This window comes from Trachinotus anak, unplaced genomic scaffold, assembly GCF_046630095.1.
Source record: "Trachinotus anak isolate AG129_WGS33_773 ecotype Australia unplaced genomic scaffold, CSIRO_AGI_Tana_v1 ptg000011l, whole genome shotgun sequence".
Lineage (NCBI taxonomy): Eukaryota > Metazoa > Chordata > Actinopteri > Carangiformes > Carangidae > Trachinotus > Trachinotus anak.
This window is the reverse complement of record NW_027273862.1, coordinates 7,379,301-7,404,066: the sequence shown is the minus strand read 5'-3', so window position 1 is coordinate 7,404,066 and position 24,766 is coordinate 7,379,301. Positions and strand designations below refer to the sequence as shown.

General features: G+C 39.4%; 1 protein-coding gene across 1 annotated transcript in view; it reads left to right on the top strand.

Moving 5' to 3' along the window:
• Positions 1-6,481: 6,481 nt before the first annotated feature.
• The window catches only part of tox3 (TOX high mobility group box family member 3), a 39,592-nt gene continuing 21,307 nt past the window's right edge, over positions 6,482-24,766 (top strand). Inside the window, exon 1 of the mRNA XM_071489168.1 lies at positions 6,482-7,310. Coding sequence (XP_071345269.1) covers positions 7,209-7,310 — 102 coding nt within the window. The 5' untranslated portion in view covers positions 6,482-7,208. The remainder of the gene's footprint in view (positions 7,311-24,766) is intronic.

The window sequence follows — 24,766 nt, the reverse complement described above, 5'->3', positions numbered from 1 at the left end:
GATGAGTGTGTGTGTGTGTGTGTGTGTGTGTGTGTGTGTGTGTGTGTGTGTGTGTTTTAAGTCTCAGTGGAGTGGCAGTTCACTAACACTCCACAGAAAAGACTGTGCTGTCTTGCAACTGTGCCCATTTTTCTCTTCTAATGGCATGTATGATGTTTGTGTGAGAAGAGAACAATTCATGCTCTGAATTCAAGAACATTTTTCTCCTCTTTGGTTGTGTCATGCTTCTTGTAAGACAAGTCGTTCAATTCTCGCTTGATAAAATAAACTATTAAGACCCTTCACAAGGGATAGATAGGAACAATGTTTTTGCTATGGAACAAAAAGCATCATTATAGAGGGAGTCAATTAACCATTTCACATGGCTGACTGAGTTGCAATAGTAAGGGAATTTGCAAGGCCACTGTAAGTCAAGGTAAAGTTAGAACTCTTCATGTTGTCAGCACAGTTTGGTTTTGTGATATACTTACCAAAGGAAATGTAAAAGTGGTTGCAATTGAAGCTGATAGAGCCACTTCCGTGTCATTTTGCTTAGGTCAGAGTATTAATATTATTACGTTATAGACAGCATATTAAAATGTGTAGGGGAGAGCAGGGACGAATGAGACACTTTTCAGATAAATGACACTATAAAAGATAACGTTACAGGTAGAAACTATTTTTCATTGTGATCAAACACTCACGTGTGGGCTATTGATACCAGGTGTTAATTTACACAAATGTGGAACAATTTAGGTTTAATTTGACTTTGAAGTGAAATGGTCCGATGTTTCTCATCTCAACTGGTCAGGACAGAAAAGAAACACAGTGGTGGTACAGATGACATACAACAGTACACACTTGAATTGTTTATATTATTCTTGTTTTTATTCAAATCATCTTACAATGCTCTACTTAACATATAGTTGCAAACATATTTTGTAATTTATCTTGCCGCTTGAGTGAATTTACTAATCGTGAACCAAAACAGTCTTTCAGGTAAAACTCCACTCCACTTGCAAGGGCCCAGACATATGGATGTATTCTGTTTGTCCAACATTTCATTCGTCCCGGCTCTCCCCTAATACTTTCAGATAAGATATTGTGCATGTTCCAAAGAGGACGCATAAAAGAATTTTACTAAGAATTTTCTCATAGTAACCTGACACTTTAACTAGCGGCAGTGACATTCAACTGACATTTAATCTCTGACTGTTTAACTGAGAGTTCCTTGCTTTCAGTGGTAGCACTTAAACTGACACTTGCTGCTCAGTTTATCAATACTTTCACCATTTCAGCTCCTTTTCACCTCAACTGACACTTGAGCTTCACTCAGATTTTACACTTAAATACTTAAACTTTATTCTGTTTACGCTCAAACTGATACTTCAGCTTCTTTCATGTCATCATCTTTGGCTGACTGTATTTTTCCTGCCACTTCAACTTCTTTCAACAATTCCAATATTCCAACAAATCTTTAGTTGTCTAGATAAGTATATAAGATAGTAACTAGTATAATGTGGCAATGAAAAACTACTATACAGTAACCCACTGTTTATATACTAATCTCTTCATAAATGTTGTCGTTTTTATACATTATGCTACTTACTGAATTATATTTGATTTCTTAAATTAAACCCTTAAATCAAACACCATGTTTGATAGTAATAGCAATCATAATAGCATAAGTACCTGAGCCTGACTTTAAAGATGATTTAAAATGACAAAAAAGGAGATAGCAAACTAGGCTTTTGTAACACTTATACAAAATGGTCTTTGTCAGACAAATATCAGACAGCAGTTATTTATGAAGGTGTTGCACAATGACAGCATCACAATAACTTAACATGAGGGGGGGTCAATAAAGATTATTTGGTTAATTAATTATTTTGCAGTTATTACTCTTTTGTACCTCTATATAATTACCCTGTACTGCTTTAATTGAAACTGAGCAGAAGCCAGCAGAAGATAATGTTTTAACATTACCAAATGCTTCCAGTGTTGCCAGGCTGAGAGGAAATGACACATGGTAGAAAAGCATAATTCATCTGGCTGAGACACTGATACTCAACCATCAGAAAGGAAATTAATTCCGCTCCCTCGCTGCACAGCCAAGCAACATTAAAAACTGGAATAAGTAACAGCAGCAACCAAACCACACACACCACAGTCGTACTTGTTGTATTGAAAACCAAACATCCAATAACCAGACTGAATTAGGAATGTAGTGGAGCTTGCTTATCTGATATGTGGTGTGTGGGAGACTGCGTGGGGTTCTTTTTATGTGCCTGTATGTGCAAGACTGAATGAGATTTGATAGAGTGGGCGTATCAGTGTGTGTAGTATGTGAAGGTATTGCTTCGTTATGTATGCAAGAGGCACTATCAAACAGGAACATGACGAAAAATGGTTTGCATATGCATCAATGTGTCCATAATTACAAAGTAGATTTCTTGGCCACTATCATGGATTGTTGACCATCTCTAAACAAGCACTGGAGACTGTTCAAATGAGGATTATCTCCTCTAGCACAGCACAGCACAGTTTAGCACTGTATGTCATTGATTAAGCCTGCGTATATTACATGCCAACACACATCCCACTTGCATAGTGTTTTCATTTATCTCGTAACAAGTGTTTAAAAGAACCATCATGTAGGAAAAACACACACAAAATATCTAAATATATTAAAGAAATACTGTATGATTTATTCTAAATAAAATAGTTACAGCTACTTTCTATTATTGCTATTAAACATAATGTTTAATAATGTTATAAATGTTATAACATCAATATATCATGTGTGTGGAATAAGTGTAATTCAGAATTCAGAAGTTAAAAAACATCAGTATGGCACATGTGACCTATATTCTATTATATATCCAGGGACTTTGTGTAGTCTAATAATTCCAACAGAGGAAAGGCCAGCGGTAATATGACCTTTGAAGTGCTGACTGAAGAAGGACAAAACAAGACGAAGAAGTTGTGTGTGAGATATATTTACACTTAATAGAGGAAAAAGTACTCCTCCTAGTTGGAAGTATTTTAGGTTCTTAGGTAGTTTCAAGAGTCCTTTGTAAAAAGCATAAAAGGATACAAACACATTTTTTTCACATGGTGATTCATATGGTGAAATTAGTCAATCTGTCCTAACACCTTAAAATGACAAGTTCAAGATAAGTGTATTTTAAACAGATAGTACGGTTTCACAAATAATATCGAAAGCAGTTTGATTTATTCCAAGTGTATCCAAATAAGGATAATTTGTTAATTTATACTATATAAGACCTTAGTACACCCCACAGACAATGGGTAAGAGGTGACATTGATGCAGTAACATCCCAGATTAGTAAATGGAAGAATGGTTAAGGTTAAATTGTAGTGGATGTTCACTCAAGCATACCAGCAGAGCATGCCATCTTATGGTACAGAGAGACATATTTCAAATGAGAGATTTAATAGTGAATGAAGATAATCTGACATTTACAGACAAATACTACACAACAGCAAAGCTTTGCTTACATTTTCTCATGGCCAGTAGCATTGATTTTCATGTTTATTCTGACCACTTCTTTCCACTCTGGAGAGATGAATGTGACAGGTGAATGAAAAAACTTGAAAAAAAAAAAAACAAGGGTATAGCGAGCAGTAAATGTATCAGTTCTCTATTTATTCATCTCTTCATTTGTGTTAGAAACTCAGAATGTACATGGTAATAATAATAGACCTTTTTTATTACAGACATTACTGACATGTCTCGGCAGGAAAGGCACAGGTGTAATTAATAGCATGAATTATGGCTGTGTTCCATTCAGGTGAGCATGTCCCAGAGTATTGGTATTGTGCATGCTGTCTTACTGACACACTGGGACACTTTAATGTGGCACAGTCATCATCAATATTATTAATTAGACCTGTGATTTTCCTGCCATGCCCAGTCCAAATGTCTGCAATGAAAGGACACTATATATATATATTGTTTTGCTTTTTTCATTACAATACAAAGAGATGTTCGATATGATTTTATTATAGTTTCCTATAATAAACAATCTTTTTTGTTTTCTGGAATTTCCTTTTTCTGGTTTCTGAAAACACTCAAGTAACCAGAAACATATTTCCTTTAAAACTGTGTTTTTTTGTTTTGTTTTTTTTTTTACTGCACTCAGTTTGACTTTCAAGGCTTTGCTTTCTATTTCTTTATGACTTTCTTCTTTCTTTTTACGAAAACCTTTCAACTGTTTCACTGGTAAACTATTTTTACTTGTTTCACACATACAGCACAGCTACCTATAAATTTGATCAGACAGTCTTAAAGTTGGTGGGCTTCTATGGATCCCTGGTGTACACACATTCTCCTCCAATACTGTGAAGAACTTCAATAGAAAATAATATCTCTGATCTGATTGTCTGGAAATAACAGTTTCCAGCAGCCACCTCAAAGTAACACTTTCACAAACCTGCTTCTGACTCAAAACCTGAGAAGACAACTGAGAGTTGGGAGAATAGTACTATATGCACAGACTGCATGTACACTGTAAGCACATACTGTCAGCTGCACAGGGTTGCATATGAAGCTCATCTGGTTGAATCATCACTACAATACAACATGTTTAAACATGTATTTATATGATGAAAGTTAAAAAAAACGGTTCAAATACTACAGTTAGCATAACAAGAACAGGGCGTTCTATTTTCTCAGTGGCCTCTAAGCTCTACCACCACCCTTCCCATTAGCTGTGGTACTTTCTCATATTTGTCTTTGTTCTCATTTTTTCATAATTACTAAATTACCTATTATTATTTCATCTTGCAATTATTTTTGTATGGGGCCAGAAACAGACATTTGACTGTAGCCAGTCAAATGTCAAACGTCTGGTTTGTGGAAAGACTGATACATTACAATTTCCTGCAATCTAGAACAGTAGCTTGCTACAACATATAATTGGGAGCAAACTGCATTTTACAAATGGAGAGATAAATATGGGACATCTGGATCATTATACTGTACTAATGTACATAAAGGTGTAGTGCAACTGAATATAAGTGCATAAGGACAAGCGCAAGGGCAGATACTTTATAGAAAACAAGTGTCGATAACATCGAAGCTAGATGATGAGGTCAAACAGAGGACATGACCCCAGGTGATGTTTGAACAAAAAAATACAAGCAATCAGCAAACAAACCTAGCTAGCCAAATGACAGAAAACAGATGAGTCACAGTAATGAAACTACCAGCAACAGGTATATGTGAAAAATTAAATGGGAAGGGAAAGTTTGGGTTGGTGTGACCCAGCTTTTAGTTTTTAAAACACAGTGATTCAGCTAAACAACTTGCTTCTGTCAATATTTTCTTCTGCAACAACACAATGCAGCAGATCCAACCCTACATTTTACAATTGTATTTATTTATTCATTTGCACTTGGTTGCCTCGAAACTGCTGCTATCCTGCATATTTATTTATGTACTATACTATGAAGACCTTGACATAAAGAAATACAAGGATAAAGGTAGTGATGTCTAGACACTGAAACAAACATGCAAGCATTTGCAAGTTAGCCCGGGGGGGCACAAACAGAGGGGAAGTCACATGGATGCAAGTTGAAAATGTTTCAACTTAAGATAAAGTAATTGATAGTCTAATTCATGAGTGTACATAAACGGGGAAAATAGGAAAAGACTGGAGGAAAACAACAAAGAAGGACTGGAGTTCATGGTAAGATCTGGGTCAGAGTCTGAGCACACAGACACACTCCACATACACGGATGTGCCGTACATTGATAGCTAGCTCCAGCATGACATATTTTAGGTGAATAAACATGGACTGCTAAAACGTACACGTGGTCATACCTGAATTCAGACGACAAATTTAAAAAAGGCAAAAACTAACACTATTAAATTTAAAAGCTGACAGGTGCGTCTCAGAAAAAAAAATGAAACGCTCCCTGTTAGCATTAGCATTGGTAATGCAAGTGAAAATGTAATGAAATGTAAAGTTATACTTAGCTCTGACCTGTCACTGAATATGTTGAAACTGTCAAAATGCTTCACTGATTGATACAATGTAAAAGCATCCACTGGATCAGCCGTTGTCAAAGGTGGCCTGACTCTGTGCCCCTTTTAGCTGGCATACATTCAGGTCACATAGGTCACCATAGGTTTCTTTACAAGATAATTAGCTGGTGGTGTTACAGAAGGAGAGCTAGAGTCCCCAAAGACTCTTCTAAGAAACATTCTGTATGCTGAATGATAAAAACATATATTTTAACCGGTTTTCAAAGTTGCGCCTCAGTTTCCAAATTAAAACACAGATGACAAAATACAACAAGGACCCATGTGGCATATGTTAGAATAATAAACTGTGCATAGACATCCAGCACAGCCTGCTGTAATTGTAATTAATTATCGTATGCCAACATGTCACATGGACTTAAATGCAGTGTTTTCATGGGAGTGGCTTCGTGTGTTTGGGGAGTGGCTGGCCGGTTCACACATTTCGCCTTGTTCATCACTACGACAGGCAGAGCCCACGGCAGAGCCGGGACACTCGGTGTGCTACATCACATCCACTAATTGCACCATCTGTGGAGTGTTGTTTTGCTTGTTGTACAAACCCTCCAGACGCTGCGTTCAGCAGACGGGCTTGCGCGGCCAGCAGCGCCTCAGAGTTTTACCCTGGTTCTCCAACTTGTTCTCTGAGTTGGAGAAATGAACTTATGAGAGACAGCGAGGGACGAGGACACTCCTGCGTACGCGTACCGCTGTTTTGACGAGCGGACTTACTCGGTGCTTTGCATTATTCACATATCAGTTTTCATTTCTCTTTCTCCTGCATCCGAGGCGCGGGGAAAAAGGAGGTGGACCCACGCACAGTCGCCGGTCCCGTGGCTTCTTTGTATACAGCAGCAGCTGTGTGTAAATGCGTGGGCACACGGCGGCTAACTGCTCCTTGAGCGACAGCTTATTGGGCTTAGTCCAGCCTTCATGTGGTCTTCCTCAGAAATGAAGCGGGTCAACAACTAGGTGTAGAAGAGGAATATTAAAACTTTGCCCGAGAGCCCTTCTCCCCACGGCAGTATCTCATTCACCCACCAAGCCGGGGTCCGTCTCACCGCCTCTCCTCCTCCTCCTCCTGTCCGTCCGTCTGTGCGCTTGGATTGTAACCGGCACAAACAGATTGAGCTCCGTGCAGAGCAGGCTTCAGCTACAGCTGCGCGGCTCCCTCACACCATGGATGTAAGATTTTATCCGACTGCCGGTGGGAATTCTATTCCAGGGGATCCACAGAATCTGGATTTCGCCCACTGCTTGGGCTACTACAACTTCAACAAGGTGAGAAACCCATCTGTTTGGTGCTTTAGCCTAGTTGCGTGTTGAGTGACCACGCTGGTGCTGAAACCGTGCTCCGTAACTCCGGGCGGATCTGGTCTTTATGAGTGAAAATCTGTTCAAAAATGACTTCACTTCAGACAATTGACATGCTAATTTTGCTAATTGCCTCCATTTAGCCCGCTTCCTTCCTATCACCACTGCCTGTCTAAAGTTGCCTAATGAATGCTGCCCTCCCTCGCCACAAACTTTGTTGTTGCGTGCTAATGGAGACGAGAGCACAATGCGAGCGCGGTGACTCCGGGTGACTTTGTGTGGCTCAGACCAGCCTCACCTCACCGCACCGCTAAACTCTCACCGGCCTGATGGGACCCACAGTCATACAGTTTCATGTTCTTCAACATCACTGCTGGATCGTTGCATCAGCAGCCTACATTAGGCTACACTGAATGTGATCAAAGTATGATGCAGTGTATCAAGAGTCAAAAACTCCTCTGCTCCACTGTAATCCACTTTCAAGACCCTCTACATGCTCAGTAGCATGTCATAGAAACACTTGTTTGCCTTTTGGCATGTTGATTTCTTGTGTGTTACTCTTTTATCTGAATGCACAATGTAATCAAAGGCATTCTCACAAATTACAGGCTGTTTAACTTTTATCAAGAGTGTTTAACTAGATTTTACAAATTGAGTTTTTTTTTTGTTTTTTTTTTTTACATAGTGCTTAAAATGAACTCTGATCAGTTTTCAACTTCACAGCTCCACGTAGAAATACACACGCAGAAAGAGAAAAAGAGAAATGGACAGCAGACTTTCTATCTGTTCAGTATGAATGTGTTCATTGTCAGCTTTGCGCTGTGTTGTGCTCTTATCTTATCTAAACATGGCCTCAGTAAACCCTCAGACTGCCATACTAATAAAAACAGCCTCTTGATGTACAGCACAGTTTTCTCCAGGTTGAATAGCCTATTTTCTACATTAACGTTGTTAATGTTCATGCAGGAAGTTGTTGTGTTCACCTTGTTACAACTGTATACAGAGTGTGCAGTGCTGTTTCTGAGTTGTTAATAGTAACATTGATGAGGAATGACAAGTTTATTAACTCTCAAATGTGAGACTGAGGTTATGTAAAACACAGTTGATGGTTTGTGATAATTTGTCAGTGATGTAACACTTGAACTATTAGGCCAGTGATCCATCAGCAGCTTGACTCAAATGTTCCCCAGAAAGAGGGAACATCACTATGACAGGCAAAAATCACACAACAGCAGCGTGCTGCTTTTATAAAGTCTAAACAATGGTACCCCCTACATCCCCCACCCCTCCTCACACACACACACACACACACACACACACACACCACCCCCTCCCAAATTATTCAGCCCTTGCAATCTGATGCGGCTCAAAAACAGTTACCAGGTTTCTCACTGTTTCATCAGCTCTTTGTCATGTGGCCAAGTTGTCATATGTGCCCAATTTCATCATGTCTTCATCAGCCTTGAGAAATTTTTAACTACATTGCTTTGAATTGGTGTAAGAGACGAAGTGCGATTTTATTCCTGCTCTCATTCCCCAGGTCAAGTGAAATTTTCCATCTGTAACAGTAATTGGCCACAATGCAAAAGAAGGCAGAGAGCAAGGGGGGGGGGGGGGGGTGGGGGTGAGAAGGTGCTTATCCAGTATCTCTACCAGTTATTTTGGAGAGAGAAAGAGGGAGAGTACAAAGCATACATTTCATGCTAATTACAAAGCCTTTCCATGGTGAACAAATAGATTCTTTTGCATGCATCTTTCAAATAAGCCTCCAGTTTATTTGAATCAACTTGCTGAAAGGTAGCACAATGCAGAGCGGTTAGTCATCCAGAAGATGTGGCATGCTTGCAAGTCACACAGAACTAAAGCATTACTTCTTACATCTATTTATAAGCTGTCACAGCACCTTTTTGCAAACAACTTTCAGTAGATTCACAGTTTTGACTCGAAAACAGGCAATACCCTCTCAAAACGCTGGCACAGGAAATGTTCAATTTTAATGACAACAGAGACAAGAGGGGCCCAGAGGCACTTTGAAACATCAGAGATTCTTTTAAATTTACAGAAAAATCCAAACGAGTGGCACAAACTTAATTAGGTGCTGCAGTCATGACTAATGAAGCTGCCTGTTCTTTTGGCTCTGAGATGAAGGAGGAACAGCAGTCCTGAAGAGAGACATGCCACAACTTCACACAGCTGAATAATGCTCATAAAATATATTTAGCAAGAAAAAATCGCCCGTTGTAATCTGAGAGAACTAAACTCTGCTCTTCTATCAAAACTCCCCTGAAAGCAAATGCAAAGATTTATTTCTGTGATTTTTAAATCATTGAATGCAGAGTGTGCAGGTGGGTGACGGATCTTTCACAGCAGGGTCCATTTCTCCTAAACCACCTCGACTTCAGGTTGAGCACAGATCAGTTCTGCTCGAGGGCATACCCACCACGGCCCCTACTCTTACTTTCAAGTTGCATTGCTTTCAGATTGTATGTGTTAAAGTTTGTAAAATGATTAGGTATAAAATACTCTGAATAAAAGTTAAACAGCCTGAATATGTACAAATATATGTGTGTATGCATATATAGTTCTCATTTGTCCAGTTTATCATTTTGGTGATGTCAGTGATGATGTGAGACAGTTAAAGTTGTGTGTTTTTTCTGGGCAAACTCCTTAGTCAGGCACAGTCTTAACCAAAGAAAGGAACAGTCTGGATTGGACTGTTTTTTTTTTTTTTTTAATTATTTGTAAAAGCCAAACGTGACTGACTTTAATGGTTTCATGAAAGGGACCCTGTGTTATGCCCGTATTTATGGCCATCTGGTCTTATTTTTTTTTTTTTTTTAAGGTTTAATAATGTTACAGATACAGTATCCATTTAGAGTGGGCTTTCATTACCTCCAGGCAAAGAGAGACTGAAATTACCAACAGATGTTAATACAAACTCCGCACCTACACTGGTGCGAACACTCAAGGTTTATTTGCAAAACTAATACCAGCACCTCTGAGACAACACAATTCTTTGTAGTTGAGAATTGGTCATACATCTGAGTATTTTAATGACTCTGTTGCAGAGGCATGTAGACACTTTGTAGATGGAAAGTTGCAAACTTGTGTGACCTGTGTCATTGTTGATGTTGGCGCTGCAAGAGGACTTACAGATTTTGTGCAAATTATTGTCTTATTTCTTATCAATGACAGCTTTTTTTGACTTGAAGCTACAATCCTTAAGGTTTTCATGAAATCAAATCCCATATTTGATCTCCTGTAACTCTATTTAGTGATTTTTATAGGTAGTCAGAAATGTGCCTACAGAAAAAAAGAGAAAGAAAGAAATTGATCTTTTTTTTTTCATTAACATATTAGCTGAGCAAGGTAACCAACTTTGTCATGCTGTTGTGGAAAACAACTCATGTCATGTTCAGCATGAAATTAGATTGCGATTTTAATTACCATTGACTGAATTCTTAATTAAAGCAACATTTAATAGTTTGGTTGGTTGCCTTGTAAACAGATACTCGTGTTGCTCTTCAGTTGTATTTCTGTAGCTGCTCTGTGTGTTTGGTCTTGTATTAAACCACATTGGCTGTTATCACCAGAACCAACCCTAACCCTAAAAGCTTAAGCAATCCAACATTATAATACGAGAAATTCTCTATTATGGCACATATTTAACTTTGTCCTTTACCTATTGAATATAGATAAAGCGCTCCCAAGAATTTATTCACCATCTACTTTGTATTTTATTGTCCACTCACCCATGATATGAAAGACTAACTGTGCTGTGAAAACAATGATTAGGAAGTTGTTCAGACTGTAAGACTTGGCATGATGATGTAGGGCTGCAGCTGCAATTATCAGAGGATTTTATGGAGCCTGTAAAATGTGCTGTAGGTGGAACAGAAGCCTGCTCATGGTTCATGTGGTTCCTACTGACCCCTGCATATGTAGGGAAACCAAAGACAACAAAGATTTAAGGAAATGGGTGAAGGATCTTAGTGAATTATTGTACTGTCACAGCAGCAAACCCTTTATTGTGTCCAAACCATAGTGGACTAAGCTTCTTTTGTGTCTGCCCCCCCCCCCCCTTCCTTGGGTGGGAAGGGGTTAACACTCAGCTCAACCAGGGGGCCTTGTGCATCTCTCCAGTGTACACAGCTGGTGCCATTTCATCACACACATTCTAAACATATCCAAACACAACACTCAAATGTGTGTGTGTGTGTGTGTGTGTGTGTGTGTGTGTGTGTGTGTGGGTTTAACCCCAGAGGCTGTCTGCTTTGTCAAACTCAACGGTTGATGGATATGACTCCAAGGTGCATGTTAAATGTTTAAGTGTCCAAAAAGTGAATAGTTGACGTGTTTTGCTGAGTCTTTTAGTTGTAGCCTGTCAGGAGATGTAGTTCAACAGATTTATTAAACACCTAATTTTCCCACTGAGATTAGAGAGTGTTATTTTTAGTCCGTCCACTCGAAGGCACATACTGTACTTAGAGTTCCTGCATCTAAGAATGACTGCTCTGTCTAACAGACCACACTACATGTATGTCTATACAGAGCAGATGTTTCAATACACAGGTCTCCACTTCTAGCACTGATGATGATTGCTCTGATCCTACATGGACATGTCAGCATTAGAGACATATTTGTGGAAACCCTGTAATTGTGTTTGAAAAGTGACTTTCACAGTGACTGTTTTTGAAGACAATGTATGGCTGTATTAACCCATGAGCCTGATAGTTTCTGATTCCTGTGGCACCACATTATCACAGCTGTCACTCTCTTTACTTTGTTGATCATGTTAAGATGTTGACATCATAGATATAAGACACATACACACATGCACAAGCACCAGCTAAGTCCCTCTGAATTCGTTTCAGTTACTTTCAACATGTTTTTCCGGTATAATCTGATGATGTGAACCTGTGTGAAACATGAGACCAGGTTATCTGCTTTGTTTATGGCGTGGATGTGACAATAAGGCTCTGAAATCTTATACAGACATAGACCATTACCCCGATCAGCACTCGTAAAGACCTCCTGTAATCCTGCCATCACTGCTCATAAATCCTCTTCATTACATCTCCCCGTGCTTTACTCAGTGTGGTTCATTTAGACAAACCTCACGCTTTAAAATTGTTTCTCTGCTGCTGTGTTCGGTGACCCACTATCCATCTGACATGGCTGCAGACAAAGAACACCTCGGTCCTGTGCTTTAGGTTGCGATTTCATGTCCAGGGACAAATTAGGGCCCAAATATAAAGTACAGTTAAACCAGTAAAAGAATCCATTCCTACATGTCGTATGTCTTTGTACAGTGGGTGTATGGTGTGCGCATGGTTTTATGTTTTTCCTTGAGGATTAACCCCGGCAGTGTTGGTCCCCACTGAACTAAAACAACCATCTCTTTGTGGAGAATTTGTAGCTACATGGCTGTTTCAAAAACATCTCTTTCAGTGATAAAGAGGATGAATGCGCAGGAGAGACACATTTGTTATTGGATTTTGATCATGTACACAGCATGGCTGCACCATCCATCAAACCATGTAAGTGCCTGAGGAAAAATAGTTTCTTTTGACATCCAGTGTCATACATTAAAAGAGGAGTTAGTTTTTCACTTGTATTCTTCACAGTGGTGAATGGTTATTTAAATGTTCTGTTAACAATCATTGGTTTGTCTTCATGAATGCTTTAATAGCTATTTTCTTTTGCTGCTAATTTCTGATCATCAGATTCACAGTAGAGTTTAGATGTGCAGTACAACACAATCTGTTGCTTGAATGAAAATTGCTCCTTGCGTCATTATTACTTTTCTCCAAAATATGTTATTATTTGATGCTTCATTACCGTGCAAATGAAACATGACACACTAATAACTCCAATGTGTCATTTATTTTAATTTTGGTGATTAAACCATATACAGTATAGCATGAAAGAGCTATCCACACTGGCATCAATTGCAGCGTTGTATTCAAAACATATTTAAACAAGTGTGCTTTTTTATTTTTTTTGAGGAAATGGACAAAGCCACAAAATGTAAGCCCACTCCAAAAACATCTACAAATCCTAGTTCCACGAAGAGACTGAACTCATCTAAGAACTCTTAAGTTGAAGGATTCCTCTTATTTTCTGTGAAAACTGTGCTCCTTTGAATTAAACGAGAGATATTTTTCCACTGTGATAAACTGTTTTAATCTGGTTTTGGCTCACTACATCTTTGACAGCCTCAACCTTGCTGACTTATTAAAAGGAAGGGGAAAAAAAATGCCCTGTACCCCCCCCCCCCCCCAAAGAAATGCTTTTACTGTGAATTAAGCCGTTTTCAAAAGGACCAGTCAATCACTTCTGGTTGGCTGATTCAATAAGTGTTGTGTCCCTTCAGTGGTTAGCCTCACTGTTAAGGTACATTCATTTTTAAAGCTTTCCAGAGACGCAGCCATTCCATGTTTCATAGATCTGATGTCCAATTCTCTTAATGGGCTCACAGACTGTATCAAAGCATTCTGCTGTTTTCCTTTTAACTTGACTTGCTTGACTTAAGCCCTTGGCTCTTTTCAAGGAGCACAGGCCACTGACGAATGTCCTCCTGCTCACACAGTTATGGGTAATATTTTCTGGACTGGACTGGTTGAATTCATTGCCATGCTGTTTATATATCAGTCTTCTTTTCCTCCAGCTGTTACTGTTATTTTCTCTTAAGTAAGCTTCCAGTCAGGTTAATGCAGAATCACATTTTCAAAATAAAGATATTATTTCATGTATCACATAAATTACTCCTGTCAACCAAACTAGAATTATTGGTTGGGTGTAGGTTTCATTTTATGCTCAGATTTAGCCGTGACCATTCCAGCTAAAGCAGCCGACTCATAGAAATATTAGTCACTGCTCCAGCAATTGTTCATGTATCAGTTTTGAATGTGAATTTCTTTCTCATTACGGGCTGCACAGGCTGCAGGTGTGTGTAGTATTACGTTTTACACAGTGTGATTAATTCACCCTTTCCAGCCGCCCCCTCCTACATCACACATTCCCATAATGCAGTGTGTTACCAGGTTGTACTAAAAGGACTGACAATAGTAGCAGGTGTGCAAATACCCCTTAGACCTCTTGGACAAAGAGCTTAAATAATGAGGGTAAATAAAACTTTTATTTGAATGGAGAAATAGATGGCATGTTGGAGAAACCTGCCACATGGTTCAAGGAAGACTGACTCTGAATATAACCTGTTTGTCACACAGCACTGTGGACGCAGTACTTTCAAACACATCTTTTGATAAATAGACCGAATTATTTGTTGCTTACAGGTAAAATAAACAGACTTGGTCACTGTTTTTTCCCTTTCTTGCATGATTCTGTTCATCCTGTATTTTGTAGTTTTTTAGATTGTCAAACACTCCTTCACAAACGTGTCTGTTTGTGGTAGTTTGATAATGCTAATGTCTGTCTGAGCAGTTACTGCCATAGCAATAATACTGCAGCCTATAAAGCTACTTCACCCTCCCTAAATGAGCTTTAATAGTCTCCCAGTATTGGAAAACCGCCATCTCACCCTGCCACAGTTTAAATGAATCATTTATATACATGCATGTGACTAATAAGAATATTCATTGGCATGAATAGTCAGTTTTTTTGTCATGACTCATGTTCAGTTTGAATGATATCAAGCTCTCAATGCAGTGCACTGATGGAGGATTGTCTCGCTGCACTGTTAAGTCCCAGAGGAGAATGAAACAGCTGTTCCAAGAAAAATATGTTTGCCCTTTATGTCTTCCCTATACTTGGCTTATCAGAAATGTGTATCCATCTTGGAGAGCAATTTCACCTTAAAAGGACCTTGTGTGCAAGAACTTAACAACAGTTATTCTTTACTGATGTGTAATATAGTTTTCCTTATTTTTTGCACCCTCTAATTTAATGTCATTCTCTGCTCAGTTACCAATTTATTACCAATTTTTCCAATCGTTTACACAGTTTCTCACCATAAAGAACTTTTCTATTTGTACAGACCATGCAAACTTGACTTGGAGCATGAAACAGGAGACACTGACCTTTTTCAGCATTGATCTTTGATCATTATCTGTCCATATATCTTAACCAAGAACTCTCAAGGTTTCAAAACATAACTTGTTAATCATGCTTCAGTTGTCAGGATGAGACACTGTTGACTGCTTACATCATTCTTACGTCAGTCTTTTAGCCATAATTGCCCAACAATTGCCTTCATTTGAATGAACAGAGCTCTCAAATATTCCTGAAATATCACTGCTCAGATTTTCCGCTTCATAAAAATCATGCAGTATTCATGAATCTTTCAGCTTTTTATTTCGTTGCGTGATCAAAAGGATCAATGGACATGGCCTCAGTTAAAAGCTCCAGCCACATAATAAAGGTCCAGTCGCTGAAACCTCGGCTGGGATTATGAATGGGGTCCATGAAATTCTTGAGCCAACCTCTGTTATTTTCAGGAGTTGAAGTCGAGGCTCATTCGCAGCATGTTCTCGCTCATTGTGATGTGTGTGTTTCTGCTGGCTCGTCGACTCTCGCATGTGGTCATAGTGTGGGATGGCAGCAGTAGAATCAAGATCAAGCTCTATGAGGCCTCAGCATTGGCAGGGTTTCCCCTCACTGGATAGCCACTGACGATTCTTTCAAATGGCATTCCTTCCAAGGAAACGGATCTGCTTCCTCATCTTTGGAGGTTCTGACTCACGGTGTAAACTTTTCAAACACCTGAACAGCCTTGGGAAAGCGTTCTGTCTTTTTTTAAACAGGCTCCACTACATTTGTGTGTCTCCCGCTGATAAACAAGAAGAGAAGCTGAATGATTACACTGTTTCAAAGGCATTACAGGCAGCTGATTAAAGTGTTAGGTCGGAGTTAGCCAAGGTTAACCGTCCATAATGAAACACTTTGAAAATAATGATACGCTGCATGGTTTTATGAAGGCTTGTGGCTGCTCAGCTCAGCAGTGCTGACCTTCAGCAGTTCTGCGAGCTAATCGTAGAGACCCCGCAGCACCCCTGTAGTTTCGAGACTCCATTAGCTTCTGATATGCATCTAGGATAGCAGACCTCGTACAAGGTCTGTCTCTGAAACCATTGCTGTGTCAGTGAGGTGGCTGACCATCACTTTCAACACTCATCATGGGATACGTCCTCAGTTGCTGCTTTGATTTGTGAATGTGGATATGTGGCCCAGCAGGCTTCAATGAAGTTAGAAAAGAGCTATTTTCACTTTTTTATATTGTGGTCAATTAATAAAAAGTGGAATAACAGTTCCACTGTTCTTAGATTGACACTATCATACAGTTAACATCTATCTGTCTACTGTCTCAACACTATTACATCACATATGAGTATTTGCCATTGGTCTGGATTATATGCTTGCCAGTACTTTACATTTCATATACCTGGCTGCTGTCCATGCTACATGATTACTGAGTGAGTAATACCTGTCTAGTTAGAGAAACAACAATATTAGCTACAGGGTAATAATATTCCTGTATCTACACTTTTATGTTTTTTAATTTATGTTTTTTAATGTTGTTTGTTGTTTTGCCTTGTGCATTGATATGTCCATATTGAGAAGATCATATCATGTTAATTTCATTAGTCTGAGAGGCATATTGATAATTGACAAATATGTGCACTTCTGCTCATGAAATTCTCTGGAGCTACAATAGTGTTTACTATTTAATTACTGATTTAGCAGCCAGTAAATTATGCTTGAATGCAATTTCTGTTGAGGTGACATACAGTAGTGTCCTGTAAATAAGTATTTTGCTGATTTGTGCTGTTTTCTGCTATATGGCTGGTGGCGAATGGTGGATACATGCAAATTGATGTATTATGCTGCTGGCAACACACGTAGGCATTCCTATTAGCTTTAGTTGATGTAGTGGAGCATTGACACTAAATTTAGCTGAACGTTTACCAGCATGAGCCCAGCTTACAGTAAGAGTCCCAGTTCACCCAGTCCTAACATAGTCACTGGTCTCTGTCTGATTGTTGTGTGGTTGAAGGATGTTCAGCTTCACTATTAGTGGGTATTGATATTTTTAGAAGAACATATCCCTAACAGGAACTAATTAACAAATAAGAATAATTGCCCTGTTCTTTCATTCATCTCCACAGTCTCTCATAACAGGCAAGCTTCAAGCAGGAACAACAAAGTAGTACATAAATCAAAGTAGTTTCCTTTGCCAAGTCAGAACCCCCTGGGAGGTACCTTGGTGCTTAATTAAAATCCAGAAGGATCATGTTGTAAGTGTAGGTGAGCGAGCCCTGAATAACAATGACAAATCATGCCCCAGAGCATTAGTGCTGTGTTTTGGAAAAGAATAACAGCATCTCGTTTTGTTTTCTGCACCAAATAAACAAGATTTAATGTGAAAGAAAAAAAACAGTTTTCATTGCACTGTGGCACAAGGACTGTGGCAAATATAGCTTCTCCTGGATGCAGAACCTGCCAACACCAGAATTGACATATTAATCTCATAATTATCCACACAGGATTATAATGAAACAGCTCATTATTAGACATTATTTGATGGCTTACCCTTTTCAGTGCACTGTTTATCATCCCCTTTAAGCCTTGCAATCCCTCACATGTGTGTGCCAGCTACAAAATCTAACCATACGTTTGTCAAAATGTCACAGGTCATCAAAGGGAAACGGTGATGAATTTCACTGGGATGTTACAGCTGTGATTTTAAACTCATTTATGAAAGTTTTACTAAACAGTGGCAACTAGTTATGAATTTCCCACAAAGATAATAAAGTATTCTATCTAGTTACAATTACAGAACAATGTTAAATGTAGTATAAAATTAATATCTGAACCTTAATGTCTAAACTTGCTAACACCGGTTCACATTAACCACCACACGCTACTGGTCGTACCAGACTGAGCAAGGCTGTTCCAGCAACAGCCCTGTTTTGACTGGCAAAATAACTCTCCCCTTCACAGAGCAAAATGCCTATATAGCATTGTTTAAGACTTCATATCTTGTAATGCAAAATGAGTAATGGCACACAGACATTTACATCAATGTTCTCCAGACTGTGTGTATTGTGGGATGTCAGAGGCCAGGGCGGCAGTCCTCCAGGCTGTTGTCCCTGATCTCTGAGTTTCTAGATCTGACAGTCCTGCAGTGACCAGGCCAACCAACACTGACTGGTCTCTGGGCTACAGCCAGAGCTATTGTGGTAAATCATCAGATGAAACACGACGTGGAATCTCATTTTCTAGGGACAGCAATTGAAATATAAACTGTCCTACATTATACATACTGCTGTTTCTGCAAGCATCATAATTCTGATGTGCACTGGCTCTTAGGAGAGGCTAAAAAAAGAAAAGTACATTAAAAAGGGAATGTGTGTAGTTATCAGCAGAAAAAACCTCTCCCAAGTCAAATCCGCTCAATTACAGAGCTCTGGAGAGCTATCCCCAAGCAACCCTTCCACTGGCTAATCAGTCACAGCAAATTGCAGTGGTGAATATTTCAGACTCGACAGATTTGAATAAAGACATCATGATTATTTCACTATTGTACAGTACCCTCAAATAATTTTAGAGGCTCTTTAGCCGGAGCCAGCATAAACTGCATAACTCCTGCTTTAAGAAGGGGGGGGGGGGTCGAGGGAGAAAAGCAAACACAGGGGCTGTCAGTCAATGTGGTGAGCTAATTGGGTCGATCTCTTTAGCGAAGATGAATGAAGAGATTAACTCTCCCTATGTGTCCAGTGAATCTCCCCCTCTGGCTCCAGGTAAATTAGCTGATGACAAGTTGACAGTGGGAATTTTGTTTCTCACTGCAAATTAAAGCTACAGTCAGTTTTTACAGCATGGCGCCCCCTGTTGAAATCACTGGGTTTGTGATTACAGGCTTTGTTTATAAATTGATTAATTGGATTAGTAACATTGGTCTTGCAGGGTTTGTTGACTGAATGCACCTGGCAGACCTGGGACATGTATTTTAGGCTATAAAATGTTTGCTTGTGTCAGCTACAGGTTATTTTCATTTAGTTGTTAATCACCTTTTCATATAAACAACAAGATGCCAGGAGATTAGGGCTAAAATATCACACGTCCTAAAGCTCTGTGCAGACCATATATACTGGCAGAGAATTCAGAGAAGCAGGTCAAGAATGAGCCTAATGAAGACAAATGAAGAGTGATGGGAGAACATGTGCATGGGAAGGTGTGAGTGCAGGACAGACTGTGCCCTGCTCTCATTTATTTTAGTGGAGAAACTCACAGCATGATCCTAAAATAGAGGTCAAGGCTCAAATACAGAAAATGTCGGTGACTCCTTTTTTTAGCTGCCTGCAGTAGAGAAATGGGATTAAAGTGTTCGGAGGGAGCTGTGGTCAAAGGAGGAAATCAATACAGCTGTAAAGGAAGGTTGTACAAGTACACCATATACAATTATTTTGAATTGTAAAAAGAGACAGGTTCAGAGTTATTTGCTTGTAAACTCTTTAATCTGCATGAAAGGGGATGTTGGAGGAACATGTCAAAACTACTTCTACAGGACATGACAAACCGTTGTGTCTACATTGTACCAATTATTTAGGTTTACAGTCATTTACTTTAACTGCAGTGTGTTTGCACTGCATATACCGCTCAAGTGCACAAGTTTTCGATGGTGAATGGATTTTCACTAGTTTGCTTGATCAATAGGGAAATTGGCCACACACTGACAAGTGTCATCAAGATTTTCTTTTCCCATGAACACTTTGCTAACTTACCTTGTTCTTTTGAAAGCACCTCTTCAATACACGGCAGACCTCCAGGTTTCTGTATGCTTTTGATCTCCCACCTGTCATTTTACACAGCGGAAAGGAATCATTTTTGCATTATGACTAAAAGATGCGTAGTGCCTCTTTGTTCCGAATCTCTTTAAATGTCAGTGCAATGATATGGAATCAAAGTTGAAGCTTAGTGTTTGTAATTATTCAAAGCTGGTATCTTAATCTCACCGTGCTTTTGAAGTAGGAAATGTTAAAGTGACATTTTGAGTTTAACTACTGTTAAAAACATTAGTGAAGCACTTAGCCTGATGGTGGCTGTCACAAGAAAAACAATGTCTGCGACTCAACAGCTGTCAGGTTTGCTAATGATGTCCTGGTGTGCTGTCAATCTAGCAGATGAATGGACAATAGTATGCCAAAGAGAAAATGCTTGAAATAGCTAATTGCTTCTAAGAGCCTGCTCAACCATTCTGTAACTACTATGTTTTCACAGATGTCTTTTCCAGCTGCTATTTCATTATAGAACTCAAAGATGGTACAGAAGCAATCTGCTGGCTTTCTTGATGTGTCTGTGTCGTTGCACATCAAGTCGTAATGATTATAGATACATTATTGCCACTGCAGTGGGAGATTTAAAAAAAATAAAAAAAATAAAAAAAAAATAAAAGAAACGGCACGTGCAAGAAAGGCCCAACATCCATATCTGTGCATTTTCATTATTTCACCTAATTTGCCCCAGTCATTCCGTTAATCTCTGCCAACTTGTTGATTGTCAGTTTGGAGACACATTTCTGGAGAGGAGCCCGAGAGTATTTGCAGCCGGACCTCTGTCAGTAGCGCCAAGCAACACAGCCACAAATTGGAATGTGGTACAGCTCTGGGAAAGCAGCCAAGATTTAAATTAGACAATAACCTCTGCTCTCTCTATATTGCCTCTCTTTTCCAGCTGCAGGCCTAGCCATTTGTTTAATACAGTCAGCCCTGTAGTATATAATAGACTGATATATGAGTCACTGCTCAGCAGTTTGTGTTTTTCAGATTTATAGAGATTGAACAACTGGTCGGTTTGTGCTTACTGTGGACTTATGGTAAGAATAACAGAAAAGACACAGGTTGCACACCAACTTGGAAAGTTATTGTCACAGTACACACAGGGAGATTTTCAAATCTATTACCGGACTGAAATGGCCAAAAGACGAAACATCGAACTGGCTACACACAATGCTACAAATGGCTTTAAAGTGTTCAAGGTTGAGTGTACAGATTTCTTTGAATTTTTAATAATTGCACATGCTTTTTCAAATATTTCATTTTACAGACTATATATTTCTATCAGATATTATTGAACATTCTTTTGAACATTGTTCAAACCAATGTAATACTGCAGATTAAGGCTTTACTGGACTGAATACCTTGATGTTGTTGCTCCTAATACTTGTGCTCTCTGTATCTACACTATAAATGCACCATATAATGTCTTGTTTTTATTCATTGATTTAGAAATCTTTCTTTTCTGCCATTACTTCATATGAAATAGAGTTGTGAGGTATAGCATGAGTTCATCACTAAAAGCTCTTGACTGTACACATTCCCAATGAGTGTATTAGCCAGTAACAGCACACAGGGAATAGAAAAATGCATCTGTGCTGCTAAAGCAATAAGAGAGGACTCCACTCCCAGCAGCTCTCAGTAGAGCTTTATGTGACTCCAAGTCCCAGAGCTCATAGACAACTGACAAACTGAGAGAAGAAGCATAACCATCACCATTAGTGCCACCAAAAACAAACCCATTTCCAGTGACCAAAAGCTGTTGTTCTTCTGTTTGACATTTAACCATGTAATTTTTAGTTATTAGCTTTCTTAACCCAGAGAAGCCTCCTGCTCTGAAGTGGAAGAGTGACAAACGGAGCAGAGTAAGCTTGGTTCAAATCCACACCTCTGATACCATCTCGAGTTGGACTTGCTTCAAAGCTGCTGAGAGTAAACAGCCTTGAGACATGGCTTAGCAGTAAGAGCAAGACAACACCACCCAGCCAAGCCTTTCTCATGTTGCTTCCTTGAGAGCTGTGTGTCCATGCAACAGCAGCCATTGTGAGAAAGCTACACCATGTTTCTGAGGCTCTCTCCATCATCTAAGCCCCTTTGTGGCTGTGGGCCAATGGCTTTGCACCCCGCCAGATCAAAGATGGCACCCCATTTAGCTTGCGCTTTCTTTTAGGATTTGCTCTTGAGAGTACAGAGCAGACTCAACAGCTAGAAAAGAGAAAAAAAAAAAACACGACGTTGGATGTTGACCTGCATAGTATTGAGACTACTGGGCTCAGGCTATGGGTCCATTATGACAAATGCTGAGACCATCTTTGTTTTGGCAGCATTTGCAAGTCTTAGCCTAAGAGAAAACAGTAGCTATGGTGAACCTCAGTGTATTTTAGTTCCATTGTGTAACATGCTGGCGTTGGATGTGACTGTGCTGCAGAATCATGGTGTTAATGTGTTAGTCTATTGTCGCTACGTTGGCTCTTAAATCAACATTTACACATAAAACTTGATGACAAAGAATTTTGGGATGTTCACATTATTAAAAAAAATGGGGAAAATAGGGAAAGTACATTTCAAAGTAAGAGTCTTATTTTTAGCCATGCTAGCGGTGTGGCAATGTTGGTCTGTCGGCCTGTGCACCACTTTGGTTCAGACTGAAATATCACAACTATTGGATGGATTTCCACAAAATTTTATCCAGATGTTTATCTGGCATAACCATGGGGTTCACATTTGTGATTCAGAGTGATTTTTTGGGATCCCATCATGAAATATATTTGCGATATTTCATGATCGGATCCCAAAAAATCACTCATTTCAATGGCCACAGTGCCGGCAAACGAGAGGGAAAGAGAGTTTTAATAAATGTGCATCATGTGATTGGCAGCTTTTCGACCTGAACTAGTGTATGCACTAATGCAATAAACCCAGCTCCTCTTATTTGCAAGTACTTTAAAAGAAATGCAAAGATCTTACAAATGCTGTCTCACCCTGGTCTGTTTGCATCTCTATGTTATCACCCTTATACACCACGTCTGTGCTGGATATAAATTTAGCCCCAGGGAATATGCTGAATGCACCAACTATAACTCCCCTTTTACTGTCTGTCAACACTGCCATAATGACTGGGAAGCTTGAAAAAACATAATACATATTTGCTGAGCTGTGAAATCGCTCAAAGTTTTTCCTTTATTTTGGTAGTTAAGCTTGTCATTTTGGTTGGATATGCAAACTTAGTTTCATGCCCCATGACAGAATTGTAATGTTCCTGCACCATGTAGTGTAATTTGAAGAACAGAGGCTCTGCTTTTGGGTTTGCTCATGACAACATCCATCTATAAAGTCTAGCTCTTACATTTTAGAGACCTTAGTGATGACATCTTCCAAAAGCTAAAGGTCCAAATTTCAACCTGAACCAACTGTTCCTTGAGGTTCGCGTTTACTAAAGCAGAGCAAGCTGTGATGACAACAGTTTAGACCACAGTGGTCAGTGTGGTGTGAGAGAGATAAAGCCACACACAGCCTGAACAAAACTGTCATCAGCTTGATTCAGATCCCAGATAAGACTTGGATTTTTACTCATGCTGGATGCTCTGCACAACTGTTAAGGTACTCACACTGAGAGTGAGACACTTACAATGAACTTCCCCTCAGTGCTACCTTGTGTAGTTGAAGAGTAGCAGTCCTAATGGCAGAAGACAGTGCTGGGCTGGGGGAGTAATGATTTTAGCTTTAAACTGAATTACCAATCGATTCAGCCTGCAGATCAGAACGCAGCTTCTGAGCCGACTGTGTGGACATGCTGTGTTGTGGAGTCGCTTTACAAATTGACTGCTGCACACATAGGAGGGAATATATCTATATATGTCAGCTCTGCACTGCATGTGCAACAGCCTGCTGGGCGTGAATAGGCCTTGTGATCACCAGAGAGGCAGCTGCAGAGTTTTTATGCTGAATTGGGTTGTAAATGAGCATGTATTTGGTGAGGAAGACCTCAGGAATCAGAAGATAACTTTTCCAGAGGCTTCAACAGGGCCCAACCAGGTTCGCAGGAAAGGAAACAGAGCTGCTCTTTTGAGTCTCCAATCTCCTCCGCTAAGAGAGAGGTTCTAACCTGGCGGTAGGCCGAGCCTTAAAGGAAATTGCATAAAATAATACATAGCAAATTACTGTGGGTTTCTCTGGATTGGAGGTTGAGTTTTAACTGTGGTGTATTTGCCGTCTTTTATGGAGACCACTGGAGACCATATTAGCACAAGTGTCATGTTCCAGAGAACACATGGTAGGCTGTGATTACTGAGCTCAAGCTGAACTGTAAAATCGCTTGTCAGCAGTTGATATGTTTCTGGAAAAGCCTGGGCACTTGATTGAATTAGTTTGGTGGCTTTCAGTGGGGAGAAAGAATGTGTCCAATTTGGTTACCTGCTGACAGGGAGCAGTGGTATTGTGACTTTTTGATTGTACTCTAACAGCAAAGAACAGTCTGCTGAAGCTGGTTTGAAAAAGCATTAACAAATCACTTTTTTTTGTAATGTAAACATTATGTCATCATGCATCTTTCCCAGCCATTCTTTTCATTTAATGACTATGACCATGATGATGACCATTGATAAGGCAGTAGTCCATGTTCAGATG